General features: G+C 43.8%; 1 protein-coding gene across 1 annotated transcript; it reads right to left on the reverse strand.

The window, feature by feature from the left end:
• rdm1 (RAD52 motif containing 1) lies at positions 1–27,870 on the reverse strand. The gene is made up of 7 exons (XM_080213935.1): positions 27,746–27,870; positions 25,848–26,027; positions 23,086–23,217; positions 7,429–7,597; positions 5,701–5,799; positions 3,799–3,884; positions 1–3,675 (listed from the first exon to the last, which is right to left on the reverse strand). Exons 1-7 carry the CDS (start codon positions 27,866–27,868, stop codon positions 3,574–3,576), a joined length of 891 nt encoding a protein of 296 aa, XP_080070061.1. The 5' UTR covers positions 27,869–27,870; the 3' UTR covers positions 1–3,573.
• Between the last annotated feature and the right edge of the window lie 12 nt (positions 27,871–27,882).

Genomic DNA, 27,882 nt, shown 5'->3' on the forward strand with positions numbered 1-27,882 from the left:
AACCCTGGAAACAGTGAAGACATCTGAACCCTAAGCATGGCAATATTGAGAACAAACTTTTAGATTTTATTCAAAGGATGTAGCGAGAACTGAAATCATCGCTCAAGTTCTTAGAAATTTCACGTTGCATGACGAAGCACGATGAACCTCTTACATGGTTGCTTAATGCATAGCTAAAGCGAGAATACTCCACACTGTTGCAGATTCTTCCTGCAGCATTAGACATGGGTCGCATGGTCTTCAATGAGAAGTCAGCTGAAAAACTGAAATTCATCTCGCTTAATGATAACATATTGTCTCTTCGAATTTATGATGTTGCTGAGAATTTAGAAGTTCAGCTTATTTCTTGGTTAAAGTTAGCAGGGGATTTCCCAATACAACTGGATAAAAGTACAGACATTACAGAATGCACAACCTTATTAGTTTGCAATAGATATGTTTGGCACAATGAATTTGTTGAAAATTTATTGTGCTCCTTGACATTACTGATCAACATGACTGGTGCACAGATCTTTGGAGCATTGAATAGTTATGTGGTTATAAAGTGCAGACTAAACTGGGTTAATTGCAAGGGAATCAAGTAATGAGCAACCAATATGATTTGGGAAAAATAGCGAAGTGATAAAGATTAAGGAGGCAGCTGGTCAGGACATCGTTTGGAATCATTGCTTCATTCACCACACGGCATTAGCATCAAGGAATTCCATCCAATCGAAGTAGTGGTGCATGTTTCCTTCTCATCCTGTGAACCTGATTGGAGTGAGATCTTGAGAAGCAAGCAGACTCATCCATCACATTAAGATGTAAGTGAACATGGCACAGGATGGTCAGTTGGTAAAAGTGGGTCATCAGAAAAAAAGTTTGAAAAACATTGTCCTAGATACAACCACCTTCAGCTGCTTCAATTACCATCCTTCCTCATGAGGTCAGAAGTGGGAATGATTACAGATGATCACACAATGTTCAGCCCCATTTGCAGTTGTGTCAAAAGGCAGTAAGACTTTGACAATATTAAGGCTTATGATAATTGGTAAATAACACTAATAGCACCAATGCTCACCTCCAACAAAAGAGAATTCATCCATCTCCCCTTGACATTCAATGGTATTACCATCACTGAATCCCCCACTATCAATATCTTGGGGGGTGGAAGTTACCATTGATCAGTAACTGAACTGTGGCTGCAAGAGCAAGTCAGAGATTAGGAATTCTATGGACAATAATTGACCTCCTGACTCCCCAAAGCCTGCCCACCATCTACTAGGCGCAAGTCAGGAGCGTGATTGAAATGCTCCACTTGCCTGAACGTGTACAACTCCAACAACAGATGTTGGACACCATTCAGGACAAAGTACCTTGTTTGATTGGCACCCCATCACCCACCTCAAATATTCATTCCCTCCACCACTGACGCACAGTGGCAGCTGTGTGTTGTTTCTACAAGATGCACGGCAGCACCTCAACAAGGCTCTTTAGAAAGCACCTTGCACACCCATGACCTTTACCAACTGTAAGACAGGATAACACATGCATTGGAACCCCACCACCTGTAAGTTCCCTTCCGAGCCATACTCCAGCCTGACTTGGAACTATATTGCCGCCATTCCTTCACTGTCACTGGGTCAAAATCCTGCAGCTCCCTCCCCAATAGCATTATGGGTGTACTTACACCAAATGGACTGCAGTGGTTTAAAAACACCACCTCTAAGGGGTGAGCAATAAGCGCTGACCTAACTGGTGATGCCCACATCCTGTGAGTGAACAAATAAAATGAGCCACATTAATGAGTTTGATTGATTATCTTAACTGGCTGTTATAGTGTAGCTATGAGCACAAGCAGGGTTGTTCAGCAAGTGCTGTCGAATTGTGGAATATCTAACAGCAGACATTTCATAGAATCCCGACAGTACAGGAGGCAGCCATTTGGCCCATCAAGCCTGCACCAACAATCCACCCAGGCCCATCCCCCCACCTATTACCATGCTAATCCCCCAGACACAAAGGGAAATTTAGCATGGCCAATCAGCTTAATCTGCACATCTTTGGAACTGGTATTGGGTTTTGCAAACATGGGTTGATTGTAATAGGCAGAGAATGGACCTTGCATCATCAGCTGGGGAACATGTTTGATTCAGACAGTTATTGGGGTGTACTTATGTAACTAATATCAGCTGGCACTGAATTTCATACATGACATGATAGACAGTCTCTTTTGAACTGATGGCAGCTTCCAACTGAAAATATTACTTGTGTCCCCCATGCATTGTAGCAGGATGAAACTGCTGACTTGTTATTCAAATTAAGATTAGACTGGGCACTTTTTAGGTTGAAACCTGACAGCCTTTAGCCCATGTGGGTTTGTGCAATACACAACAAACAATGATCTGATCAGGATAGCTGTTGTGCTGCAAGTTGGCTTTGGTGTGCTTGAGCTTGCGAGGTGAACAATGGCTTTAGAAAGGCATGTATCTCAAATATCTGTCATTGTGTGACCTGTACCTAAAAACATTAACAAATTGTTTATTTAAGCTTGGATAAGTAGAATAGAATAAAACCCCTGCAATGTAGGAGGCCATTCAGCCCATCGAGACTGGACCAAACAATCCCACCTAGACCCTATTCCCATAACCCCTCATATTTATCCTGTTAATCCCCCTGACACTAGGGTCAATTTAGCATAGCCAAACAACCTAACCTGCACATCTTTGAACTGTGGGAGGAAACTGGAGCACCAGAGGAAACCCATACAGACACAGGGAGCATGTGCAAACTCCACACAGGCAGTGACCTAAGGCTGGAATTAACCTAGGTCCCTGGTGCTGTGAGGCAGCATGCTAACCACTATGCCACCATGTCGCCGCCCGGGTGTTCTGAATTTTTCTGCAGCTGTTAATGTTAATTGAATTATAAAGTGGAAATGGGAGTTTCAATGTCTGGTTCTGGTGAAACGTAAGCTGGAAGAACAAATTTGAATGAGTTTCAAAGTAAAAGTTATTTTCCAGGAATTGCACTTTAATTTGATCCCTATAAGGCACTGTTTTGGAGGAACGAAACTGGTTGTCAGGAAAATCTGAGCTCCAACATAGCAGATCCAAATTGCAAACAATCTCAAGTTCTCGCCTGAGGACTTGGCAATCATTTGCCGACCCACAGCACAAAACCTTGATTTTTAACTACAAGTAGGGTGAGGAGGCAGACAGACCCTGGAATCTACCCTAGCCAGAACGGGGATTGAATTCTGTGTTGTTGGCACTAATCTGACCTACAACAATTTAGCCAGCTGAGCTAACTAACCGCCCGCACATATATAATCATCACTTACTATGGTAAAGGCTTCAAATACCACCGGCATATTTCAGGAACCCAACATTGCTATATTCTTTGTAGAATGAACATATTACAGTGCAACTCTTATCAATAAGTTATCAGATCATTCGTGAGAAAGGGTCTCCAATTTTTCTAAAACATTTTCAAAAGTCACTATTTACATAAAATTAACAAAGCTGATTAGAATGTATCACTAGAATTCGCTTGTCTTTCAACGACCTCAAGTACATGAGGGCTTTGGCTTCTTCAAGTTCCAATTTCTTCTATAGTCTCTGTTTCAAAACTGAGATCAGAAAGAATTTCTTCTTGTCCCTCATGTTCAAACTGACTCCATGAAATGTCATTCACCTGCAAAGAAAAACAAGAGTTTTATTTAAGGTCACTGCTAAATATGATTAGATGTAAACAGAATATTACACTACTGATTCTTGCAAGATTAGAGAATCAATCATATTCATCTACCCACTGTACCTGCAGTTGTGTTTGAAGTTCCTCCTCTGTGAAACAATCAGTTTCATCCTGTTCAGAACTCCATTGCACAGACACCTTCCCATTCCCTACAAGAAACAGAGGAAAAGGAAATCTTCACTCATAGATACTGACAAAATAATAAACAGCCTGACACAATTTTCCTGCATTTGTATGAATTCTAATGGTAAGACTAGCTATTCCATTAAGCCTATCCTATATGGACATGGTTTGTGAAGATTGCATGACATCGATGGGAAGGAATGTAATCAGAAATAACTCAGGCCAGTGTGGGACAAGGAACACAGGAGATTGAGTGCCGCAGTATTAGACTGCCAGTCCCCTAACTCATCATGTAGAAGATATGATGAAGTTGTGCAGTAAAATAACTTCTGTTCTTTGAATAAAGACCAAGGGTAATTCCAATATCCTTAACATGGCTGTTCAGTAGAGTTTACATACTGCCAGAGATCACTAAGTTTTGTCTCCAACACCAAGTCATGAATGATCTTTATGAAGTTATGTTTTGTGAGCAATTTCTACTATGTTTGTGGAGGAGGACAGAGACCAAAAGGAGCAGTGGTTAACACTGCTGCCTCACAGCACCAGGGACCTGGATTTGACTCCCAGCTTGGGTCACTGTCTGTGTCACATTTGCACTTCCTTCCTGCGTCTGCGTGGGTTTCCTCCGGGTGCTCTGGTTTCCTCCCACATTCGGAAAGATGTGCTGGTTAGGTGCAATGGCCATGCTAAATTCTCCCTCAGTGTACCCAAACAGGTGCTGGAGTGTGGTGACTAGGGGATTTTCACAGTAACTTCACTGCAGTGTTGTAAGTCTACTTGTGACAATAAATAAACTTTAAACTTTGATAAGATTGATTCAAAATAGACTACTTAAAATTTGCATATGTTGTGGGGAACAATGGCATTGTGGTTGTTACTGGACTAATAGACAAAAGAAATGGATTAGTGTAGTGACCATGTCACTACAGATTCTCATTAATAACCCATCTGGCTGATTAATGGCATTTAAGGAAGGAACTCTGTTGTTCTTACCCCATCTGGTCCATATGTGACTACAGACTCACAGCTACGAGGTTCACTCTTAACTGTTTCTGAAATGACCTGGCAGCCCATTTAGTTATTTTAAGAAGACATTCACCATCACATTCTCCAGGGCAATTAGGAATGGGCAATAAATAAATGCCAGTCTTGTCAGTGACACCCACATCACATAAATGAACAAAACAAAGAGTGTCACAGCGTGTGTAAATATGGTTCTCGAGCATGTGAATTGCAAAAGATTCACAATGAATCAGCTGGTTGAGACAAGCAGCTATCAGGCTCAAAGCAGGATCTTTACTGTACTACCAGAACTCACCAAGAATACTGCATAATTCTGGTGTCCTGGATTAGGGAACTGCAAATCTGGATCAGTGTTTAGCAAGCTTTGGAAGAATACCACAAAATGGGTGTTGGATTCAAGTGTGAGGTCCTTTGGAATTTAAAAAAATGACAGGAGCTCACCATCCAAGTAAGAGAGGGACACCAGCAAGAGTCAGCTGGAGGAAAAAAGCTATAAGAGTACATTTCTGCACTAAAGTGTACCCATGATGGTCCAAATATCAATCCCTCTGCTTTAAGCAGTGCTTGACATCCAAGTACATCAGCAGTGAAGTCACCCATGCTGGTAATTTATAAAATGCAGCCTTGAAGAGCCATTTTTTATTCCTGCTTTTATAGAATAGTTGTTTCAAAGTAAGTATTTTCTCAAGAGTTGCTAGAATTTCAATCATTCAGTATTTCCCCAATTCCAACTATACCTAGCCATTTTGAATAACATTTCTTCTATATTGCTTTAAATGCTATTCGTGAAAAGCTAAACTTTAGGAATTTTAACTTTACCCAGGACAACAAGTAGGATTTTCTGGAATGCATCTGATAAAGCTTTCTGTGTTGCAGCCTTTTGAGCCCTTCCAAGTTTCAACGCAAAATTCAGTGGATCTACAACAGAATACGAGATTTTCATTGAATGTTCAGCTAATCAGAAATATTTTATCAACAATATTTTGCAACAGACAAATTTGAAGAAGAACTTTGATAAATTAACCCCTTTCATAACCTGATGTGCAAAAGCATTGCAAAACCGAAGAAAACTTTTGAAGTGTAATCATTTTTTAAAAGAAATCTATTTTGCTAAGACCCAGCTGCTACCATGCACACCCCAAGTCTATCTGGTGTTATCTGCATGTGCACATTAGTTCAGTTGCCTCCCAAAGCACTCTAACATGTGTGACTACATGCTCAGGGAGGCCAAGTAGACCAAACCTCAAGATTAAAGGGTATGTACCTACTTAAATATATATGCTGTTTCTGAAAGGGAGGGGAGAAGAATTGCCTTCAGATTTTGTGCAACTTTCGTTCTCAAGTTCATGTTCTGTGCATTTAAATTTGCTATTGTTTTTTAATGACATTTTCTTTGTTCATGCAGTTAGATGGTTCTAACTAAAAGATACACAACGTGCTTCAATTTACCAAGCAATCTATGCACCAGTAGATGTGATGTGGGGGATGGCACTAGAAGGGATGCAGTCACAATATGCAAAAACAGTAGAGTTCTACTATAATAAACTGTTTAAGCTATTATCTGTGTCCTCATTCACAAGCAGCTATGCAACATTACAGAATTGTTTATACCATGGACCCTCAATTATCTGGTATTTTGGAGGGAATCAATCATTCATACTCCCCACCCCTCCCTTTACAACTACAGCTCTCCAGGCACAGGGTGAGCACCAAAGATAACAAATTTACTTCAAGCAATTCTACAGGGCATCCCAGAGAGGTCACTCTAGGGATTATCGACAGGATTTCTACTGACAATTAAAATCCTGGTTTTAATATGCATGTGTATGTTAAGTTCCTGGTTTCCCACAGTCAGCTAAGACTTTACTCCCCTATTGTGAGAGTGAAGGGTGCTTCAATGAATGGTATCTTTTTCCACTACATTCATGCTATCTTGTACAGTCACATGCAGGCAGACTGTGAGCGCATAGGGTTTGAGTTATGTAGGCTGATCAGCACTTTTGAATACTATGGCTGCTGGAAATCTGAAAAAAAAAACAGAAAATGCTGGATAAACTCAACAGGTCTGGCAGCATTTGTGAAGAGAAAAAGTTAACATCAAGTCCACATGACTGCTACAGAATTGAAGAGGGATAGAAATGAAATGGGTTGCAGTTAAGTATTTAGTTGTACCCAAACTGCTAAATTTATTTGGTCCTCCCTTATCACCGAAATTAGTAACTGAACTGAAAGTAAAATGTAACAAATTGCATTTATATAGCCTCTCCAATGTAGTAAAATTCCTGAGATGCTTCATTTTCAAGATGATATTCAGACAAGTAGCCAAATGGTTGTTCAAAGAAATAGGTTTTTCAGGAGTTCGGTGGAGACAGAGAGAGGTTTAGGGATGGAATTCCAGTGCTTAGGGTCAAGTGCAATAACATTGCTCAAGGTGCTTACACATTAAGTTGAAGTTTGTAGCATCTTGAACAAAACAATTGATCTGAAAGCATCTTGAGAAACATTAAGGCACCGCTTAACAATTCAAAGTTGCAATTTATTTTTCACCTGTTGCATCTTGATCGAATTCATCAGAAACCCCAATTCCTCTCGAACACATGCCATAATTTATGAATTTAACTTCCATAATGCAAATATATTTTATGTTCTTTCTCTCCGGCTGTACTAGCTCCTCTGTGTTTTCTTCACATTCCCCTCTGTCAGAAATATTCTGGAGCTGTGAAAACACAGAGCTGCAAATGAGGCAGTGAATTGAGAACTATAACATTTAACAACTATAACAGCAAATACTTACAATTTACACAGGAATTGGTGCTCACAAATATGCATACAAACGTATAAATTAGGAGCAGACGTAGACCATTCAGCTCATTTCTCCATTATTTAGTAACATCATGGTTGATCTGAACGCAACTCCAACTTCACACTTCAGTCTATCCCGATAACCTTTAACTCCGTGGTTAGACAAGAATCTATCTTTCTACCGTAAAAATATGACCATCACAAAAAAATTCTCATTTTCATCAGACCCCTTATTTTTAAAATCGTGTCCCCTAGTCCTACCTCTCTCAGAAGAAACATCCTTGCAGCATCCACCCAGCCAAAACCCCTCAGGATCTTGTATGTTTCAATAATATCATCTATCATTCTTCTAAACTCCAGTGGATACAGGCCCAGCCTGTACAACCTGTCTCATAAGATAATCCTCTCCATCTTCGGTATTAGTCAAGTGACCCTTCTCTGAACTGATTCTAATGTATTTGTATCCTATCTTAAATAAAGAGACCAAAGCTGTATGCCACATAGGTAAAAGTTGACTTTGATTGAGAAAATATATTAAAACATGTGGACTTTGATCAGCAGTGGCAAACATTTATCTTAAAAATCCAAATTCTCAATAAAAATATATTCCACTCAAAAACTTCATGGGAAAACTGACTCAGATTAAAGGAATAGTTCTATAATGTTGCAAAATGTAGTAGTGAGCCTAGTGATTGGTAAAATATTAGAAATAAGCTCAAACTTTTGCTGCACACCCTCTACAGCAAGGGCATCCTTCCTCAGATAAGAATACCAAAACTGCACACAATAATTCAGGTATGACCTCACCCACTCCCTGTATGTTTGCAGTAAACATCCCCATTTCTAAACTCAAATCCTCTCACATTCAAGGCCAACATAGCATTTGTCTTCTCTACTGCCTGCAGTACCCGCCTTCTTACTTTCAGTGGCTAATGCACAATGACACCAAGGTCTCGCTGAGTATTCACCTCTCTCATTTTACACGCTTTCAAATAATTCGCCTTCCTATTTTTGCTACCTAAGTGGACAACCTCAGATTTATCCACAATATACCGCATCTGTCCAAATCACGCTGAAGCATTTCTGCATCGTCCTCACAGCTCACCCTCCCATCAAACTTTGTATCATCTGCAAATTTGAAGATAATACATTTAGTTCCCTCTTTCCAAAATCATTAATATATAATGTGAATACTTGGGTGCTAGCACAGATCTCTGTGGTATCCCACTAGGCACTACCTGGCCAGAAACTCCCAAGATGCCTCAGGAAATCAAGGTTTTGAACTTTGAATTGGCACAGGTGAGCATAAGGTGTCTCACTCCAGGTATGATTCAAGTGACCCACTAGGAAGCTTTTATCCAACAAAATTTATTTAAGACCGCAGTTATAAGAAAAATTAACCTAACTTTTACCAATTACAAAAAAAAAACACGGTATTGTGAAACCTTAATAGCCAACTACTATTGCAAATCAAATAACATGCACACCTTTCAAGGCTTGGCACAGAAAGCAAGTATGCTCAAGTGATACTAGATTTTGCAGCTTTGTAACACTTGCTGTGAATTGGTCCTTTGAAATGCTGGATTACAACTGAGACTTCCCAGTCCAGGAACTTTCAACACACTTCGAGAGAGAGAGAGAGAGAGAGAGAGATAGATACTGCTTTCTGCTAGCTACCAAATCACACACAGCAGGATTTCCAACTAAAGGGAGAGAGATACAAAAAGACTGCTTTCAGCCTGCAGTCCAAACAAGTGACAAAAATAAAACTAAAATCCTGGAATTTTCTGTGAAAAAAATCTATCCATGCAGATATCACCTGACTTGTCAAACGTTCGCCACCAGTAATTTAACAGCGTCATAAAACTCCAGGTAGCCCAGATTAAAATAAGCAAGATGCCTGTCATATTGTTGCAGTAACAATTAGAGGACACCAGCTCAGATATTATGGTAACAAAACAAAAAGGCCAGGTCTGCTTGAAATAACTACAGAGAAACATGATTAAAATAAATTTCTTAAAGGCACAGTATCGTCACACTTAATCAAAAAACACCCATTTATACCAACTTTTTGCTTCCTATCTGCTAACTAGCTTTCTATATCTCAAGACCTTATCTGGAATCCCATGCACGTTAACTTTACTTAGCAGACTACTACGTAAGACTTTGTTGAAAGCTTTCTTAAAATCTAAAGAAACCATATTCACCAGTTCTCCTTGGTCAATTCTCCTAGTTACATCCTCAAAGAATTCCAATTCATTTATCAAGCATGATTGCCCCTTTGTAAATCCATGCTGACTTTGTGCGATTATACCACTGCTTTCCAAATACTGAATAATAAAATCCTTGATAATGAATTCTAGCAACTTCCCCAGTACTGACATTAGGATGATTCTCAGCGCAGCACAATTGTCCAAGGTAAGTTAGCTCTTACGGACAATTGCCTGGTAAACCCTTACAATGGGAACTTTCTAGAGGGATTCCACAGCACATCACTGGGGTGCCTTTCAATTACATCACTGGGGAACCAGGGAGTTATGGGCCCTTAATGACTAACATGAAGGTGCTGAGAGTAATGTATCCAGGTTTTCCAATAAAGAAGTTAGCTGGGACAATAAAGTCAAAGAGTCTGTAACAGGTTAAGTGAGTGAGCAAGAGTGGGAAGAATTAAAAAAAAGTTTTAAGACATGAAGCTTGTACTGGACAACCAATTCTCAGTTTTACAGCATAGAAAGAGGCCCTTTGGCCCATCATGTCTGAGCTGGCATCAAGTATCTAACTATGCTAATCCCATTTTCCAGCACTTGGCCAAAGCCTTGCATGTTATTGTGTTTCAAATGTTCATCAAAATGCTTCTTAAATCTTGTGAGGATTCCCATTTCTGCAACCCTTTCAGGTAGAGAAAGAATTCTAGATGCCCACCACTCTCTAGGTGAAAAGGTTTTTCCCTCAAATCCCCTCTAAATTTCCTGCTCCTTACCTTACATCTATGCCCCCTTGTTATTGACCCTTCTACTAAGGGGAAAAGTTTCTTCCTATCTACATCTCTCAGTTTTGCACACTTCGATGAAGTCCCCTTACAGCCTTCTCTGCTCTAAGGAAAACATGATGTAGAGATGCTGGCATTGGACTGAGGTAAACACAGTAAGAAGTCCCACAACACCAGGTTAGAGTCCAACCAGTTTAGTTGATAGTAATCTCACAAGCTTTCAGAAACAGTGTTCCTTCGTCAGGTATTGGAACCTGATCAGAACCTTCCACACACCTGACGAATGAACGCCGTTTCCGAAAGCTTGTGAGATTACTACCAAATAAACTGGTTGGAGTCTAACCTGGTGTTGTGAGACTTCTTACTAAGGAAAACAGCCACGGTGAACAGCAGGACCCTGAGCAGCATCAATGAGCAGAGGGATCTTGGTGTGCATGTGTACACCTGTCCTTAACATAGCAGGACAGGTGGGTAAAGTGGTCACTGGGACATATGGGTTACTTATCTTTATTAGCCAAGCATAGAGTTTAAGAGCACGGAGGTTACACTGGAACTATATAAAACGTTGGTTAGACCACAGCTACAGTATAGTGTGCATTTCTGGAATCCACATTATAGGAGGGACATGATAGCACTGGAAAAGGGTGCAGAGGAGAATTACAGGAAGTTGCATAGGCTGAACAGTTTTACTTATGGGGTGATTTTCCTTGGAGCACAGGATATTAAGTGGGGGGGGGACATGACTGAGATGTATAAAATTGAGGGGCATAGATAGGAAGACAGGAAAAGGGTGGTGGAAGTCTGGAACTCACTACCTGAAGGGATGGTGGAGGCTGAGATTAAATTTAAGTAGTATTGATATGTGCATTTGCGATGCCAAGATATACAAGGCTATGGGCCAAGAGCTGGAAAATGGAATTAGAATAGTTAGGTAGTTTGGCCCATCACATCTATGCGGTCAAAGACAAAGAGTTTTTTACTGTAAACTTGAAACACACAAGATTCTGAGGGGGTTCGACAAGGTGAGTGCTGAGAAATTGTTTCCTCTAGTAGAACAATTGGCATAAGTCTAAGGATCAAAGGTCATTCTTTTTTAAGACAACGATGAGAAGGAATTTAATCACTCAGTAGGTTGTAAATTTTTGGAACGCTCTAACCCAGAAGGGTTTGCTGCTCAGTCATTGAATAAACAAGACTGAAATACATTTTAACTCCAGGGGACATCCAAGATTTCTGGTGATTGGGCAGAAAGGCAGGACATGAGGTCCAAAATCAGCCATGATCTTACTGAATGACACAGCAGGCTTAAGGCATTGTACAGTCAGCCACTATTTCTTATATTCTTCTAACACTCACGAATAAAAGCAACAAATGCGTATCTTATTTCATGAAGACTATATCAAACATTGAGCGAATATGCACACTATAAACAATTTGGGACAGTTTGAGCAAGCTCTGTCAAAACTACAATGGCTTACATTGCCAATAAAGCTGTTGTGAATAACAAAAACAGAGACTATGGTAAAGCCAAAGGCACTAACTGGAGCCATTTTCTTCCACCAAAGTTGTAACTTTTTATACTGTGCTGGCGGTAGAGGAAAAACTACTACTGTGTGCTCCCATGAGAGGTGCAAATTTGAAAATCCCCTTCATTATCTTGTACTTAAAAGCCTTAATTCAGATCTTATTTACTCCCAAAACTTGCAGCTGCAGCAAGATAAGTAGTTCCTCATTCTGTGACATCAGCTGATGTGGGCAGTTTTTGTCTAATCTGCAGTCATGTTACCATTCATGTGATTAGTACCTACACCATAAGCAAACTAAGGTACTAGAGGATGACAGCCTATATTTATATGAAAGATCTCACATGTAGGAAAAAAAACTCAAGTACTTTTACGCTAATAAATACTGATTTTGCAGAGAGGAGAAGAGGGGGGGGTTTTGGGCCAGTATGAAAGCATGGTCAAAGAAAAATGTCTACAAGAGGCTTATTAAGGCATGAATGAGTTCAGAGAATCAACTGACCCATGAAAAAAAGAAAGTTCCAGAAAGGAAGACGTAGTGACCAAAACAGAAGGAAGAGAGGTACTAACCCGGTGTTGGAGCAGAAGAATGTGGGTTTGGGGTGATTGTGAAATACGGAGAAGCAAGGCACAGTAGTAAGGATGAGCTTGGAACTGATTTTGTAGGCCATAGTGAACCAGTGAAGTTAAACAAGAATCAGATAACAGATGTCTACCATGATCCACGTGAAGACATAAGCCACAGTTTTCTAGATGACTTCTAGTTAAAAAGAATGGAGGTAGGAAGACAGCAAGAAAAACCCTGCCTTGGAGATAAAAATAATTGTGGACCTGGTTTGTAGCAGCAGAATTAGGTATTTCAAGCACAAAGGAAAGTAATCCGAGTGACTGATTAGACAAAGTTGGTTACCAGTGAAATTAAGGTCAGGGATGAGCAATATGCAAAGTTTCTGTAACGGGGTCCAACTGGAGGTGGTACTGGTAAAGGATGTCTGTCATCAATGCTAAATCTAAACCGGAGGAAATGCCAACTCATCCAGATCTTACTGTTGAATAGGCAGACAAATAGTTAGAACACCCACGAGGCAAAAATGAAAAGATAGAATTGATCCTCAGTATACATTTGGAAACCAAATTCTGAATGTCAACAAACAATAGTATGTAAGTAATGAAATGGAAAAGGCCCAGAGACAGCTCCCTGCAGACCACAGGTAACCATGCTAGCGAGACATGAAATGCCATTCTTAAGAACTAAGAGCAGAAGTAGGCAAATTCAGCCCTCGAGCCTGCTTCATCATTGAATACGATCATGGCTGGTCTCATCTCAACATCATCTTTGCCATTCAACCCTTTCCCCATAATCCTATATCCTGCTACTAATGAAAAAAAACTACCTATCTCCTCCTTATAGTGTTCCAGCGTCCACTGTTTAATGTTTAAGTTTATTCATTAGTGTCACAAGTAGGCTTAAATTAACACCGAAACGAAGTTACCATAAAAATCCCCTAGTTACCACACTCCAGCGCCTGTTCAGGTACACCGAGGGAGAATTTAGCATGGCCAATGCACCTAACCAACAGGTCTTTTGGACTGAGAGAGTAAACCCACGCAGACCCAAGGAGAACATCCAAACGCCACAGTCACTCAAGCAGGAATCAATCCCAGGTCCCTGGCACTGTGAGGCAGCAGTGCTAACCACTACGCCTCCGTGCTGCCCCTGGAAGCACTCTGGGGCAGAGAATTCCACAGATTCATGACCCTTTGAATGAAGTAATTCCCCCTCATTTCTGTATTGGACCCTTAGAGGATGAGAGGGAGGACTTAGTGGTAGGGGATGGGGAAATGGCTGAGGCCTTGAATAACTTTTTTGTTTCGGTCTTCACGGAGGAGGACGTGAATAGTTTGCCGGGTGTTAGCGACGGAAAGATGGCAGGAATGGAGGGCCTGAATGACATTATTGTTACTAGAGAGGCAGTGCTGGACAGACTGGAGGGACTGACTGTGAAGAAGTCCCCAGGACCGGATGGAATGCATCCAAGGGTTCTGAAAGAAATGGCGGAGGTGATAGTGGATGCCTTGATGATTATTTTCCAAACCTCGCTGGATTCCGGGGAAGTGCCGGAAGATTGGAAAACGGCTAATGTTACGCCGTTGTTTAAGAAGGGTAGCAGGCAAAAGGCAGGGAATTATAGGCCGGTTAGTTTAACGTCTGTTGTAGGTAAAACGCTCGAATCCGTGATCAAGGAGAAAATAGCGAGGCATCTTGAGGAGAATTGTTTCATAGAGCAGATGCAGCACGGTTTTGTTAAGGGGAAGTCGTGTCTGACGAATTTATTGGAGTTCTATGAGGATGTGTCTAGGGCAGCGGATAGAGGAAAGCTGGTAGATGTGGTGTTTCTTGATTTTCAGAAGGCGTTTGATAAGGTGCCGCACAAGAGGTTATTACAGAAGGTTAGGGGGCATGGAGTTGGGGATAGGGTGTTAGCGTGGATAGGGGATTGGCTGTCAAATAGGAGGCAGAGAGTGGGGGTCAATGGGTGCTATTCGGATTGGCGGTTGGTGACTAGTGGAGTGCCCCACGGATCGGTGCTGGGGCCTCAGCTACTTACCATTTATATAGATGATCTGGAGGAGGGAACCGAGTGTATGGTGTCGAAATTTGCTGATGACACCAAGATTGGTGGAACGGCAAATTGTGCGGAGAGTGTGGAAAGTCTGCAGAAGGATCTAGATAGGCTGGGCAAATGGGCCAGGAACTGGCAAATGGAATTTAATGTTGGCAAGTGTGAGGTTGTCCACTTTGGTAGGAATAATGGTAGGAAGGACTATTACTTACATGGCGAAAAACTGCAGCATGCAACGGCACAGAGGGACCTCGGGGTCCTTGTGCATGAGTCGCAGAAACCCAGCCTGCAGGTGGTCAGGAAGGCAAATGGGATGCTGGCCTTCATAGCGAGGGGGATTGAATATAAAAGTAGGGAGGTCTTGCTGCAACTGTACTGGTGAGGCCACAGCTGCAGTACTGTGTGCAGTTTTGGTCGCCGCACTTACACAAGGATATTTTGGCCTTGGAGGGAGTGCAGAGGAGGTTTACTAGGCTGATACCGGAGTTGAGGGGGTTGAACTATGAGGAGAGGCTGAATAAACTAGGCTTGTACTCGTTGGAGTTTAGAAGAATGAGGGGAGGTCTCATTGAGACATATAAGATGATGAATGGGATGGATAGGATAGAGGTGGAGAGGCTCTTCCTGCTCAGAAAGGACAGTAGGACTAGAGGGCACAGCCTCAAGATGAGGGGGGCAGTTTAGAACGGAGTTGAGGAGGAACTTCTTCTCTCAAAGGGTGGTGAATCTCTGGAATTCTCTGCCCGTTGAAGTGGTGGAGGCTGCCTCGCTAAATATATTTAAGAAGTGGGTAGATAGGTTTTTGATAGGCAAGGGGATTAAGGGTTATGGGGAGAAGGCGGGAAAGTGGAACTGAGCCACGACAGATCAGCCATGATCTTATTGAATGGCGGGGCAGGCTCGAAGGGCTAGATGGCCTACTCCTGCTCCTATTTCTTACGTTCTTATGTTCCTATGTATTAAATCTACCACCTGTTAGCCGAAAACTACGACCTCTTGCTCAAGCACAGCCAAAGCAGTGTACTGCAAAAGCAGGTGCAGGCAATGAAACAGGACAGACTGAGGAGGACATTTTTTAAGAATAAAACCACATGTTCAGCACAATCAAATATAGTGTGGAAAAAAAAAGAAAATGAACCACAATCAGTTTCTGAAAGGAAGGGACATATTTGATGAAGAGAGCTGTTGCTCTGGGTGGGACAGAAGACTGACTGGAGAAGGATGAATAACAGAAGAGTAAATAGGAGGCGACAATGCAATCCAGGACTTTAGATAGATATGATAATGTTGTATGTGTGACAACTGGGGAGGGGAGAAAAGAGGGTTTACGGAGAACAGATGGATCTGAAACTGGAATAAAAGGTTATGGATGTTAAAATGGGAGGGGCTGTAAGTAGGAAGAGGTTCAGGCAGCCAAAAAGCAAACAGAATTTTGGATATAAAGGCAGACAGGACTCAAGTTTTTAAATTCACAATAGAAGATAGAGTGTGACAGATGACCCAGCAAATGGCAAATGATTGCTGGAGACAGTCAACTTTGAAAAAAAGAGAATTCTTAAGATGTTTCTTTCTCCACGATGACTTTGTATTTGAGGAGGGCTTGGTAATGTAAATGAGACAACAATGGAGTATAAATCATCACTGGAATATTCTTCAGGTATGTTCAAGCTTGTGGCCTTTGGACGTGAGGTCCAGAAGATTGTGTCTTTTTTCAAAAAACAGGGGAAGTACAAACGACCCCATTTGATTTCAGACAAACAAAAGATTACGAAGATTGACAGAATCCTGGGACAGGGGTGGATGAAGTTGAAGTGCGACGAAATCAGAAGGTAGCTTTTGTATTTTGCAGGTGCAGGATGAAAGTGAAACGGTAGAAGCAGCTGGAATGAGTGTGGGTGAAACCAAAAGGATCTGAAAATTAGTGGCTGAGACAAAAATGTCAGAAAGTTTGTGACAAGGAATAATGTATGTAAGCACTTTAATTATAGCACTTCTCATGATCTGTAGTGAACAAAAATGCATTTCAGCCACTTAAAATAGGTGGAATTATTTGACTTCAAGCAACCAGAAACATTAGTTTTCTCATTGTTTACTTTCTGTTGCTGTGAAGCAATCAACGGTATCAAATTGCTAAAGTAACCTCAGCATTTCAACTTTTCAGTGTTGAATGCAATACACGATAAAATAAAGTCTAACACCAGAACATGACCTTAAAAACTGGATCTGCGTCAGCTTTACAAACACTGCTAAGTGGTTTCGTTTTCCTTTGGAAGATGCGTGCACAGCTATAACATGAGCCTTTCTAGCGATCTCTCTAGATAGGCTGGGTGAATGGGCCAGGAACTGGCAAATGGAATTTAATGTTGGCAAGTGTGAGGTTGTCCACTTTGGTAGGAATAATGGTAGGGAGGACTATTACTTACTTGGTGAAAAACTGCAGCATGCAACGGTGCAGAGGGACCTCGGGGTCCTTGTGCATGATTCGCAAAAACCCAGCCTGCAGGTGCAGCAGGTGGTCAGGAAGGCAAATGGGATGCTGGCCTTCATAGCGAGGGGGATTGAATATAAAAGTAGGGAGGTCTTGCTGCAACTGTACAGGGCACTGGTGAGACCACAGCTGGAGTACTGTGTACAGTTTTGGTCACCGCACTTACGCAAGGATATTTTGGCCTTGGAGGGAGTGCAGAGGAGGTTTACTAGACTCATACCGGAGTTGAGGGGGTTGAACTATGAGGAGAGGCTGAATAAACTAGGCTTGTACTCGTTAGAGTTTAGAAGAATGAGGGGAGATCTCATTGAGACGTATAAGATGATGAATGGGATGGATAGGATAGAGGTGGAGAGACTCTTCCCGCTCAGAAAGGACAGTAGGACTAGAGGGCACAGCCTCAAGATAAAGCGGGGGGGGGGCCGGTTTAGAACGGAGTTGAGGAGGAACTTCTTCACTCAAAGGGTGGTGAATCTCTGGAATTCTCTGCCCGTTGAAGTGGTGGAGACTGCCTCGCTAAATATATTTAAGACGCGGGTTGATAGGTTTTTGATAGGCAAGGGGATTAAGGGTTATGGGGAGAGGGCGGGAATGTGGAACTGAGACACGACAGATCAGCCATGATCTTATTGAATGGCGGGGGCAGGCTCGAGGGGCTAGATGGCCTACTCCTGCTCCTATTTCTTATGTTCTTATTTAAATAACATTTTCCTTCTCCGTCGTTCCTGTGAGGTACTAAGACCTCACACTTTTTCTAAAGTATGTTTAGATATGCTTATCCCTATTTCTAAAAATTTTAAACCAAATGAAAATCTTTAAAATAGCTGAAGCTGCGTCTGTATGTAATCCCGTGAACAAAAGAAGTCAACTTGGCAGTTTTAGGAAAATTCTCACCTTGTTATCCTTAAGCAACCACTAATAACTCTGTGTGGACTGCAGAGCCTAACTTCAAAGAGAGCTACACAAAGGCCATCTGTGTTTAATAACACAGGATGACCAGGAGAAGATGGATCATCTGCTAAGACAAAAGCCCCACAACATTCCTTTCAATTCCTAAAGGCTGAGATATTTAACAGTTGTTGGAATCCCAATGATGGATACACATCCTTGTTAAAGATGGAGAAGGGAGTGTCATGTGACATGGGCCTCTTGCTAAACTGAAAAGCATAGTCTGCTATTTAACATCTGACTAGCAGGTCACACTGAAAGAGGTCTGGCCCAGGTTGTATACCTGATCCCATCTACCCCCTTTCTGCTGGAAATTCTGCACCAATGCCTACAAGGCTGATTTCATTTCTGCAAGCCATTCTGCAATTCATTTTATGAATTTCTTTAGAAAAGTTAATTCTGCAACATTGACTTCCAGCTCACTGACCTCTATGAAGGAATCCCTCATTGGGCTTTGATCCTGAACTCTGGAATCCACATGAAACAGTATTTATTTTCCCAATCTCTGTACTGTATATTTTTCTTTTCTCTCTCTCCCTTTCCATACTATGTGAAGATGAGGGGACATACATGCCTTCTTTTGTTTTTGTGCATCCCATCTCGGATTTGCTGTAAGGTTATTAATCAAAAATTGGATCACATAAAAACTGAGGGATTTGGAAATACACCACCACTTGTAAAGTGGGAAAGTCAACCAACACATTTCTGTTATGGACAGATGGTGGACAGAGAAATTAGTGCTTTATAAATTAGCTTCACTCCTGTCCATAACACATGATACTCCAATGCAGGACTAACTAGTGTGTTATATAAATTCAGCATTGCCTCCTTGCTCTGTAATCTATGCCTGTTAGTAAAATCAGGATAATATGCTTTATTAGCTCTCTCTACCTGTCCTGTCGCCTTCATCTTTGTTCAATCATCTTTGCACATATATATCCAGGTCTCTCTGTTCTTTGGGAATTATACTCATTTTATACTATCCGTCCACGCTCTTCACAACAAAATGCAGCACCACACACTTCTCTGCATTGCACGTCATCTACCAACTATTAGCCCAACCCTCCAACTTGTTTATGTCCTTTCGAAGTTTTACATGTCCTCCTCACACAAACTTGCTTCCAAGTTTCATGTCATCCACACTTTGAAATTGTCCCCTGCACACAAAGATCAACTGACACCGAGGAACTCCATTACAAACCCTCCTCTAGCCCAAAACAAAACCACTGCCCATTACTATGTTTCCTATTACACAGGTAATTAGCATCCATATTGTTACTCTCCCTTTTATTCCGCGAGCTATACATCTCACTAATCTGATACGTGGTACTGCATTATCCACATCAACCCTTTTTGGCTCTACTAACTCTCTATCCTGAATAATTACTTCTAGAAGCTTCTGCAACACTGACATTAAAAAGACTGAACTGTAAATGCTGGGCTTATCCTGCTGACATTTTTTGACCAATGCTTCAGTCTTCTGGTAGGTTCCTTGATTCTACAGAAGATTGAAAGATTATGGCCAGTGTTCTTGCAATTTCCATTCTCACTTCCTTCAGTATCCTTGGATGCATTTCATCCGGTGCTGGTGCCATGTCAATGTTAAAATTTAAAAGTTTGATTATTAGTGTCACAAGTAGGCTCATATTATCACTACATTGAAGTTACTGTGAAAATCCCCTAGTTTCCACACTCCAGCGCTTCTGTTCAGGTGCACTGAGGAATAATTTAGCGTGGCCAACGCACATAACCAGCACATTTTTCAGATACTGGAAGGAAACAGGAGCACTCGGACAAAATCCAGACAAACACGGGGAGAATGTGTAGACTCTGCACAGACAGTGACTCAAGCCAGGAATCGAATCTGAGTCCCTGGTGCTACGAGGCAGCAATGCCACCCAACAGTATATCCAACGCCTCCTCATCAATTTTAAATGCTTCAGGTGACACAGTTTGCTCCTCTGTCATCACAGACTGCACAGCATACGTATACCTCTCTTTACCAAGGAGGTAAGTGTTCATTGAATACCCAAATCATGTGCCATGCCTCCACATTTAAATTCTGTTTTAAATCTCAAATTGGCCCTACTCCTTTTACTATTTTGTGCCTATAGAAGACTGAGAGATTCATCTTTATGCTGGTTGCCAGTCTTGTAATCCCTCTTTTTTAATGTGCTGTTTTACCTCCCTTCTGAACCTTCTGTATTCTTCTCGACTCTTCATCCATAAAATCACAAGACATAGGAGCAGAATTAGGCCTCTTGGTCCATCGAGTCTGCTCCATCATTCAATCACGGCTGATTCTTTTCTCATCCCTTGCCTTTTTCCCATAACCCTGATCCTCTTATTAGTCAAGGGCTTATCCATCTCTATATTAAAGATACTCCATGACCTGGCCTCCACAGCCTTCTGTGGCAAAGAGTTCCACAGATTCACCACTCTCTGGTTGAAGAAATTCCTCCTCATCTCTGTTTTAAAGGATCATCCTTTTGGATTGGGGTTGTGCCCTCTCATTCTAGTTTTTCCTACTGGTGGAAATATCCTCTCCACGTTCACTCTCTCCAGGCCTCACAGTATCCTGTAAGTTCTAATAAAATCTCCCCTCATCCTTCTAAACTCCAACGAGTACAGGCGCAAAGTCCTCAACTGTTCCTCATACGACAAGCTCCTCATTCCAGGGAAGCTCTTCTGGACCCTTTCCAAGACCAGCACATCCTTCTTTAGATACGGAGCCCAAAGCTGCTCACAATATTCCAAATGGGGTCTGGCCAGAGCCTTATACAGCCTCAGAAGTACATCCCTACTTTGAGGTTCTAGCCCTCTCGATGTGAATGCTAACATTGCATTTGCCTTCCTAACTGCCAAACGAACCTACACATTGACCTTAAGAGAATCTTGAACAATGACTCCAAAGTCCCTTTGTGTTTCTGATTTCCTAAACATTTTCCCATTTAGAAAATAGTCTATGCCTCCATTCCTCCTTCCAAAGTGCATAACCTCACACTTTTCCACATTATATTCCATCTGCCACTTCTTTGCCCACTCTCTTAACCTGCCCGAATCCTTCTGCAGCCCCCCCCCCCACTTCCTCTATACACCTCTGTATCATCTGCAAACTTAGCAACAGTGTCTCCAATTCCTTCCTCCAAATCGTTAATGTATATTGTGAAAAGTTGTGGTCCCAGCACTGACCCGAGGCACACAACTAGTCACCAGCTGCCATCCTGAGAAAGACCCCTTTATCCCCACTCTCTGCCTTTTGACAGTCAACCAATCCTCTATCCATGCCAGGATCTTACCCTTAACACCATGAGCACTTAATTTATTTAACAGTCTCCTATGCGGCACCTTGTCAAAGGCCTTCTGGAAATCTAAATGAATTACATCCACATGACCTATGACCTCCCCTTGACAAAGCCGTGCTGACTCAGTCCTACTTTATCATGCACTTCCAAGTACTCTGTAATCTCATCTTTGATTATGGACTCTAAAATCTTGCCAATGATCGAAGTCAGGCTAGCCAGCCTATAACTTCCCATCTGATGCCTCCCTCCCTTCTTAAACAGCAGTATTACATTTGCTACTTTCCAGTCCTCTGCTATCCTCCCTGCCTCCAGTGATTCCTGAAATATTCCTGATAAAAGTCATTGATGTACACATACAGTATAGGAATACATTGGTTCCAACAAGTTTCAACCCTGCCTTCAACCTGACAGTGGCAAGGGATAGATTATCTTTCTGGTGAAGTACCAACAAGCTAGCAGTGTTTACAACACTAATGGTTGGCATCTATTGCATTGCATTTCAAACTAGAAAATACTGGAAACAGTAATATTCCCCAATTCTACTGTACTACTCTATCTCCCAGTTTTCTGTTCTTCTCAAATAGTAAAGTCTTACATCTATAGATGGCTGTATGTATTTCCAGTATTCTCTATTTTCATTTCTGATTGCCAACTTGCAAAGTCTCCTTCAGTTTTAAGTCAGGGGCTCATCGGTGCAAAGGTACTTCTAAATTCAAAACCTTCCCTCTTCCACCCCATCTGCACTTTGCTCGAATTCTGAATGAATTGTTGCCTGATTATTAGTTCATGATGAAATCAGTACAAGGAGAGGGTCAGGTGGTGTCTGTCTCACAGACTCAGGCTCTCTACAGTAGCTCTGCTCCAAGTGCTCCTTCAAATCAAACTGACCCAGTTAACAAGACAACTAATTTCTGCTGCAGTATTTTGAATGGGGGCGAGTTATGATTGATATCACAAACCCAAACAGGAGCCGAGACCAGAAAAGGGCCCACATCCTCCTTCCACTGTTGAGCTCAGATTTACATATGACCTTTCTTCAAACGTTTAAGTGGTATGTATTTTAAGTACAACTTTGCAGAAGTACAGGTTGGAAAAAAATTTTAAAAACGCAAAAGTTCCACGCACCCAAAGCCAGAATTCCACCAAATGGTAGAATTTTCCCATCCATGTGTTAGCAGCCTAAAGTGATCAAAGATTCCTGCTCCAAGAACAGGTCATACGCAACAGCAAAATCAGCATAGCCAACAGTAATTGAGGAAGACCAAGGTGCTATGGTGAGCAATATGATTCGTAAAATATTACAATGGAATTTTACTAACTATATCAATGATCTGCCAAAGATACTTTCAATAAACATTGATCCCAAGTTACTCATCTATTAAACTGAACTTTTCCCATTTTGTGGTTTTAATTCCCCCATGTATAAAGATCTTGATGTACTGTTTTCTCGCTACATATCTAGTCCTGAACTGTTAAATGTAAACAGGTTTTTTATGCTGCATTGCACAGAATTTTATTTGCTTACTGCAATTATGCGACTACACCATCCATTAAAACCAAGGTAGTGATTAGCCAATTCCTGGCATTTGATGCTGTTTAGAGGAAGTTGATTCTCTCCAGATACTTTCATAGACCGTTGCTTTGTGCACATTTGAACCTGCATAAAAATTAAAGAGATCCTTAATTACAATTCACCTCTACATGTATGCAAATAATTTGCCAAGAAGCATTACATTTCACAGAATCCCTAAAGTGCAGAAAGTGGCCGTCTGGCCCATCAAGCCTGCACCAACAACAACCCTACCCAGGACCTAACCCTGTAACACCACATATTTATCCTAATAATCTTCCTGACATTGATTGGCCGTGCTTACTTGCCCCTTAATCTAATCTGCATCTTTGGACAGTGGGAGGAAACTGGAGCTCCCCGGAGGAAACCTGAGCAGACACAGGGAGAACGTGCAAACTCCACAAAGACAGCTAAACTTGAACCTGGGTCCCTGGCACTGTAAACCAGCATGCTAACCACTGCTACCCTTGATTAAGAAATTCTGACAAAATAGTGTCGCAAGATTGGTACCTCAAGTGAGTGAGGTTTCCAGTGAGAAAACAGAGCGAGTGTCCACTGTATCTCTGGAATTCTCTGCCCATTGAAGTGGTGGAGGCTACCTCGCTAAATATATTTAAGTCATGGGTAGATAGGTTTTTGACAGACAAGGGAATTAAGGGTTATGGGGAGAGAGCGGGCAAGTGGAACTGATCCACTTCAGGTCAGCCATGATCTTATTGAATGGCGGGGCAGGCTCGAAGGGCTAGATGACCTATTCCTGCTCCTATTTCTTATGTTCTTATCAGGTCATGGGTTGGAAGTGGGGCAGGACGTACAGAAGACATATATTTTCACTGCACAAAGGTATTTACTCAGCAACAATAAAACAGTTTGTTACAGAATGTTTATGTAGCAAGCAGAACTTATGGCTGAGACTGCAGCAATTTATCCCAGTAAAAGTATATGATTGCCTCAGGAAACTGAAATGAATGGATGATAGTTATATACAAAATCTGTGCAAAAAATAAATCCCAGTCACTTAAAGCAATATGGTCTGCAGGCAAGACTGACAGGAGACAACATTCTTCGTGTGAATATTGGTGTCACTAGACACCCAATAAAGTCCCAGACTGCAGAGTCAAGAGTGGGCAGTTTCAGGATATATATTTAGTTTGTGTTAAAGCAAAAATAAATCTGTTAGAAAACATGACTGTGTAGGCTGAACAACACCGCTTGATATCTGTACAAAGTCAGCTTTAAAGAAAGTATGACAACCACGCATTTACAAATAAGCGTTCACTTATGAAGCATGACTAAAAACAAGACAGAAAAGATTAAATGTCTGGAACGTGTTTGCTATAAAGAAGAAATTAGTGCACAAGGGAGTCATAGAAAATAAGAGCAGAAGTAGACATTAGACTGTTCGAGCTTGCTCAGTCATTCAATATCATGACCAATCCTTTATCTCATCATACTCCCTTCACTCTCCTCATACCTCTTGACATCTTTAGAGCCTCAAAATCTATCAATTTCCTTCTTAAATATATCCAGTGACTTGGTTTCTACAGTCTTCTGTGGTAGAGAATTCCACAGGTTCACCACTCTCAAGTGTAGACGTTTCTCCTCATCTCAGTCCTAAAACCGTGGCCTCTTGTTTTGGACCCTCCAGCCAGAAGAAACTACATACCAACATCTAGTGTATGCAACCCTATCAGAATTTTACACATTCCAATTAGATCCCCTCTCATCCTTCTAAATTACAGTGAATACAGGCCCAGTTGACAAATATCTCTTCATATGACGATCCTGTCATCCCAGGAATCAGTCTGGTGTACCTTTATTGCTCTCCCTCTATGGCAAGTAGATTCTTTCTTAGGAGACCAAAACTGCACACAATACTCCAGATGTGGTCTCAGCAACATCCTCAAAACCAAATGTAGATCTTCAAGTGAAAGAAGAATAATTGAACTGCATATAATAACATAATTTCAAACTTCTATATTGTGTGCCCTCATTTTATATTTCCATTATCTAAATTATTATGTTCAAATATCTATGTAAATTTTCACTATGTAATGATAACCTCTAACCACAGACGATACTGTGGTATCATCAGAGAGAACGGGGCAATTAATGCTTATGTAAGAAATGATAATAGAAAAAGTTGTGTTTGTGCAAAAGTAGTGTTAACATATTAATGAATCACAGATATACAAATATGCCAAGGGTATCATTAAAAGAAACATAAGGTGCACTGTGGTTAGCAACGCTGCCTCACAGCTCCTGGGACCCGGGTTTTAATTCCATGCTTGGAGTCTGTGTGGAGTTTGCACATTCTCCTCATGTCTGTGTGGGTTTCCGCCGGATATGCTGGTTTCCTTCCACAGTCCAAAGATGTGTGGGTTACATTGATTGTTCATGTTAAATTGCCCCTTAGTGTCCTGAGATGGGTAGGTTAGAGGGATTAGCAGGTAAATGCATAGAGATATGGGGATAGGACCCGGGTGGGATAGTGGTCGGTGCAGACTTGATAGGCCAAATGGCCTCCTTCTGTACTGTAGGATTTCTATGATTTTGAGGAAAAAATAGCTATGAAATAATGGAATTGGACTTAAATGAAGTCAGGCAAAACCACTGGGACGATGGAGGTAGCCTGCTTTTTTTCCTGAAGAATGATATGGTTGTTGCTCAAGGATTCAATTCTTCTAAATTCCACGCCATTTCAAATTGCTCCTCACCTTCAAAGGGATCTTTTGGAATAAACACTGCTTATTTGTATCATTCTGGGCCCTGCTTGCATTCAACGCTGAATAGAATTTGACAATGGCATAATAACCTGGTTCCGCTACAGCAGCATTCCTGCACACCCGCACAGAATAGAGGAGTCCAAACTCAGAAAAAACTTGGAAAATGCAATCCTAGGGACACAGAAAAGACAACCTGCAATTAGTGGACCACTCCCCATTTCCCTCTCTGCACACCCAGTGCCCATCCCACCCCACCCTCCCGAAATGAATAGCAAGTCTCTCTGAGAAATCACATTCACACAGTGAACACCTTGACAAAATATTACGATTTACTTCTCCCTCCCCAACCCGCCGGCAGGGCCCATTCATGATTTCCCCCTCTTCTCTAACTTAACATCCACCCTCTCTCCACAATGCCCAGCCCCACTCCCTCCACCCAATCGGCAACACCCACCCTCCCCTGTCCCCCAACCTCCCCTCTCCCAACCTCCACTCCCTTCCCACCTTCCTCCCCATCGCGCCTCCCACTCCAGCCCTCAGCCCCCTCCGCACCCCCACCCACCTCCACCCCACCCCACCCACCTCCACCCCACCCCCCGCCCCCCCACCACCCCACCCACCCCGCCCCACCCCCCACCCCCCCCCCACCCCCCGCCCCCCCACCACCCCACCCACCCCGCCCCACCCCCCCCCCACCCCCCCCACCACCCCACCCACCCCGCCCCACCCCCCCCCCACCCCCCCGCCCCACCCCACCCACCCCGCCCCGCCCCACCCCACCCACCCCGCCCCACCCCCCCCCCACCCCCCCGCCCCACACCAGCCCCCGCCCCCCTTCCTCCCCCCCCACCTCAGCCCCCGCCCCCCCTCCCCCTCCTCCCCCGCACCCCCGCCCCCCTCCTCCCCCCCACCTCAGCCCCCTCCTCCCCCCCTCAGCCCCCGCCCCCCCTCCCCATCCTCCCCCCCGCCCCGCCCCCCCTCCGCCCCGCCCCCCTCCCGCCCCCCGCCCCACCCCCACCCCTCCGCCCCCCACCCCCTCCCCCCCACCCCCCCGCCCCCCCTCCCCCCACCCCCTCCGCCCCCACCCCCACCCCTCCGCCCCCCACCCCCCCGCCCCCCTCCCCCACCCCCTCCCGCCCCCACCCCACCCCTCCGCCCCCCACCCCCTCCCCCCCGCCCCCCCTCCCCCCCCTCCGCCCCCCACCCCCTCCCCCCCTCCGCCCCCCACCCCCTCCCCCCCGCCCCCCCTCCCCCCCCTCCGCCCCCACCCCCTCCCCCCCGCCCCCCCTCCCCCCCTCCGCCCCCCACCCCCTCCCCCCCGCCCCCCCTCCCCCCCCTCCGCCCCCACCCCCTCCCCCCCGCCCCCCTCCCCCCCTCCGCCCCCCACCCCCTCCCCCCCTCCCCCCCCTCCGCCCCTCCCCCCCCACCCCCCCCCCCTCCCCCCCCTCCCCCCCCCACCCCCCCGCCCCCCCCCACCCCCTCCGCCCCCCCTCCCCCCCCACCCCCCCGCCCCCCCCACCCCCACCCCCCGCCCCCCCCTCCCCTCCCCCCTCCTCCCCCCCGCCCCCCCACCCCCACCCCCCCACTCCTCCCCCCCGCCCCCCCCTCCCCTCCCCCCCCCCCCTCCCCTCCCCCCACCCCCCACCCAGCCCCCTCCCCCCCACCCCCCCTCCTCCCCTCCCCCCTCCTCCCCCCACCCCCACCCAGCCCCCTCCCCCCCCACCCCCCCTCCTCCCCTCACCCCCCACCCCCACCCAGCCCCTACCCCCCCACCCCCCTCCCCACCCCACCCCACCCCCCTCCCCCACCCCCCAACCCCCCTCCTCCCTCACCTCCCCCACCCCCCTACCACCACTCCCCCCCCCACCACCCCCAATGCCCTCACTCACATAAATTTCTGCCTCGGACTCTCTGGGGAGAATACTGCTTACAAAAAGAGTTTTATTATTTCCTGCCGGTATTTTAAAATCCACAACGTCTGTATGAAACGGCCTTCCCGCCACCGCCGCCATCATCCCCGCTTCAC

This window comes from Carcharhinus amblyrhynchos, chromosome 27 (genome assembly GCF_965287045.1).
Source record: "Carcharhinus amblyrhynchos chromosome 27, sCarAmb.v2.hapA, whole genome shotgun sequence".
Lineage (NCBI taxonomy): Eukaryota > Metazoa > Chordata > Chondrichthyes > Carcharhiniformes > Carcharhinidae > Carcharhinus > Carcharhinus amblyrhynchos.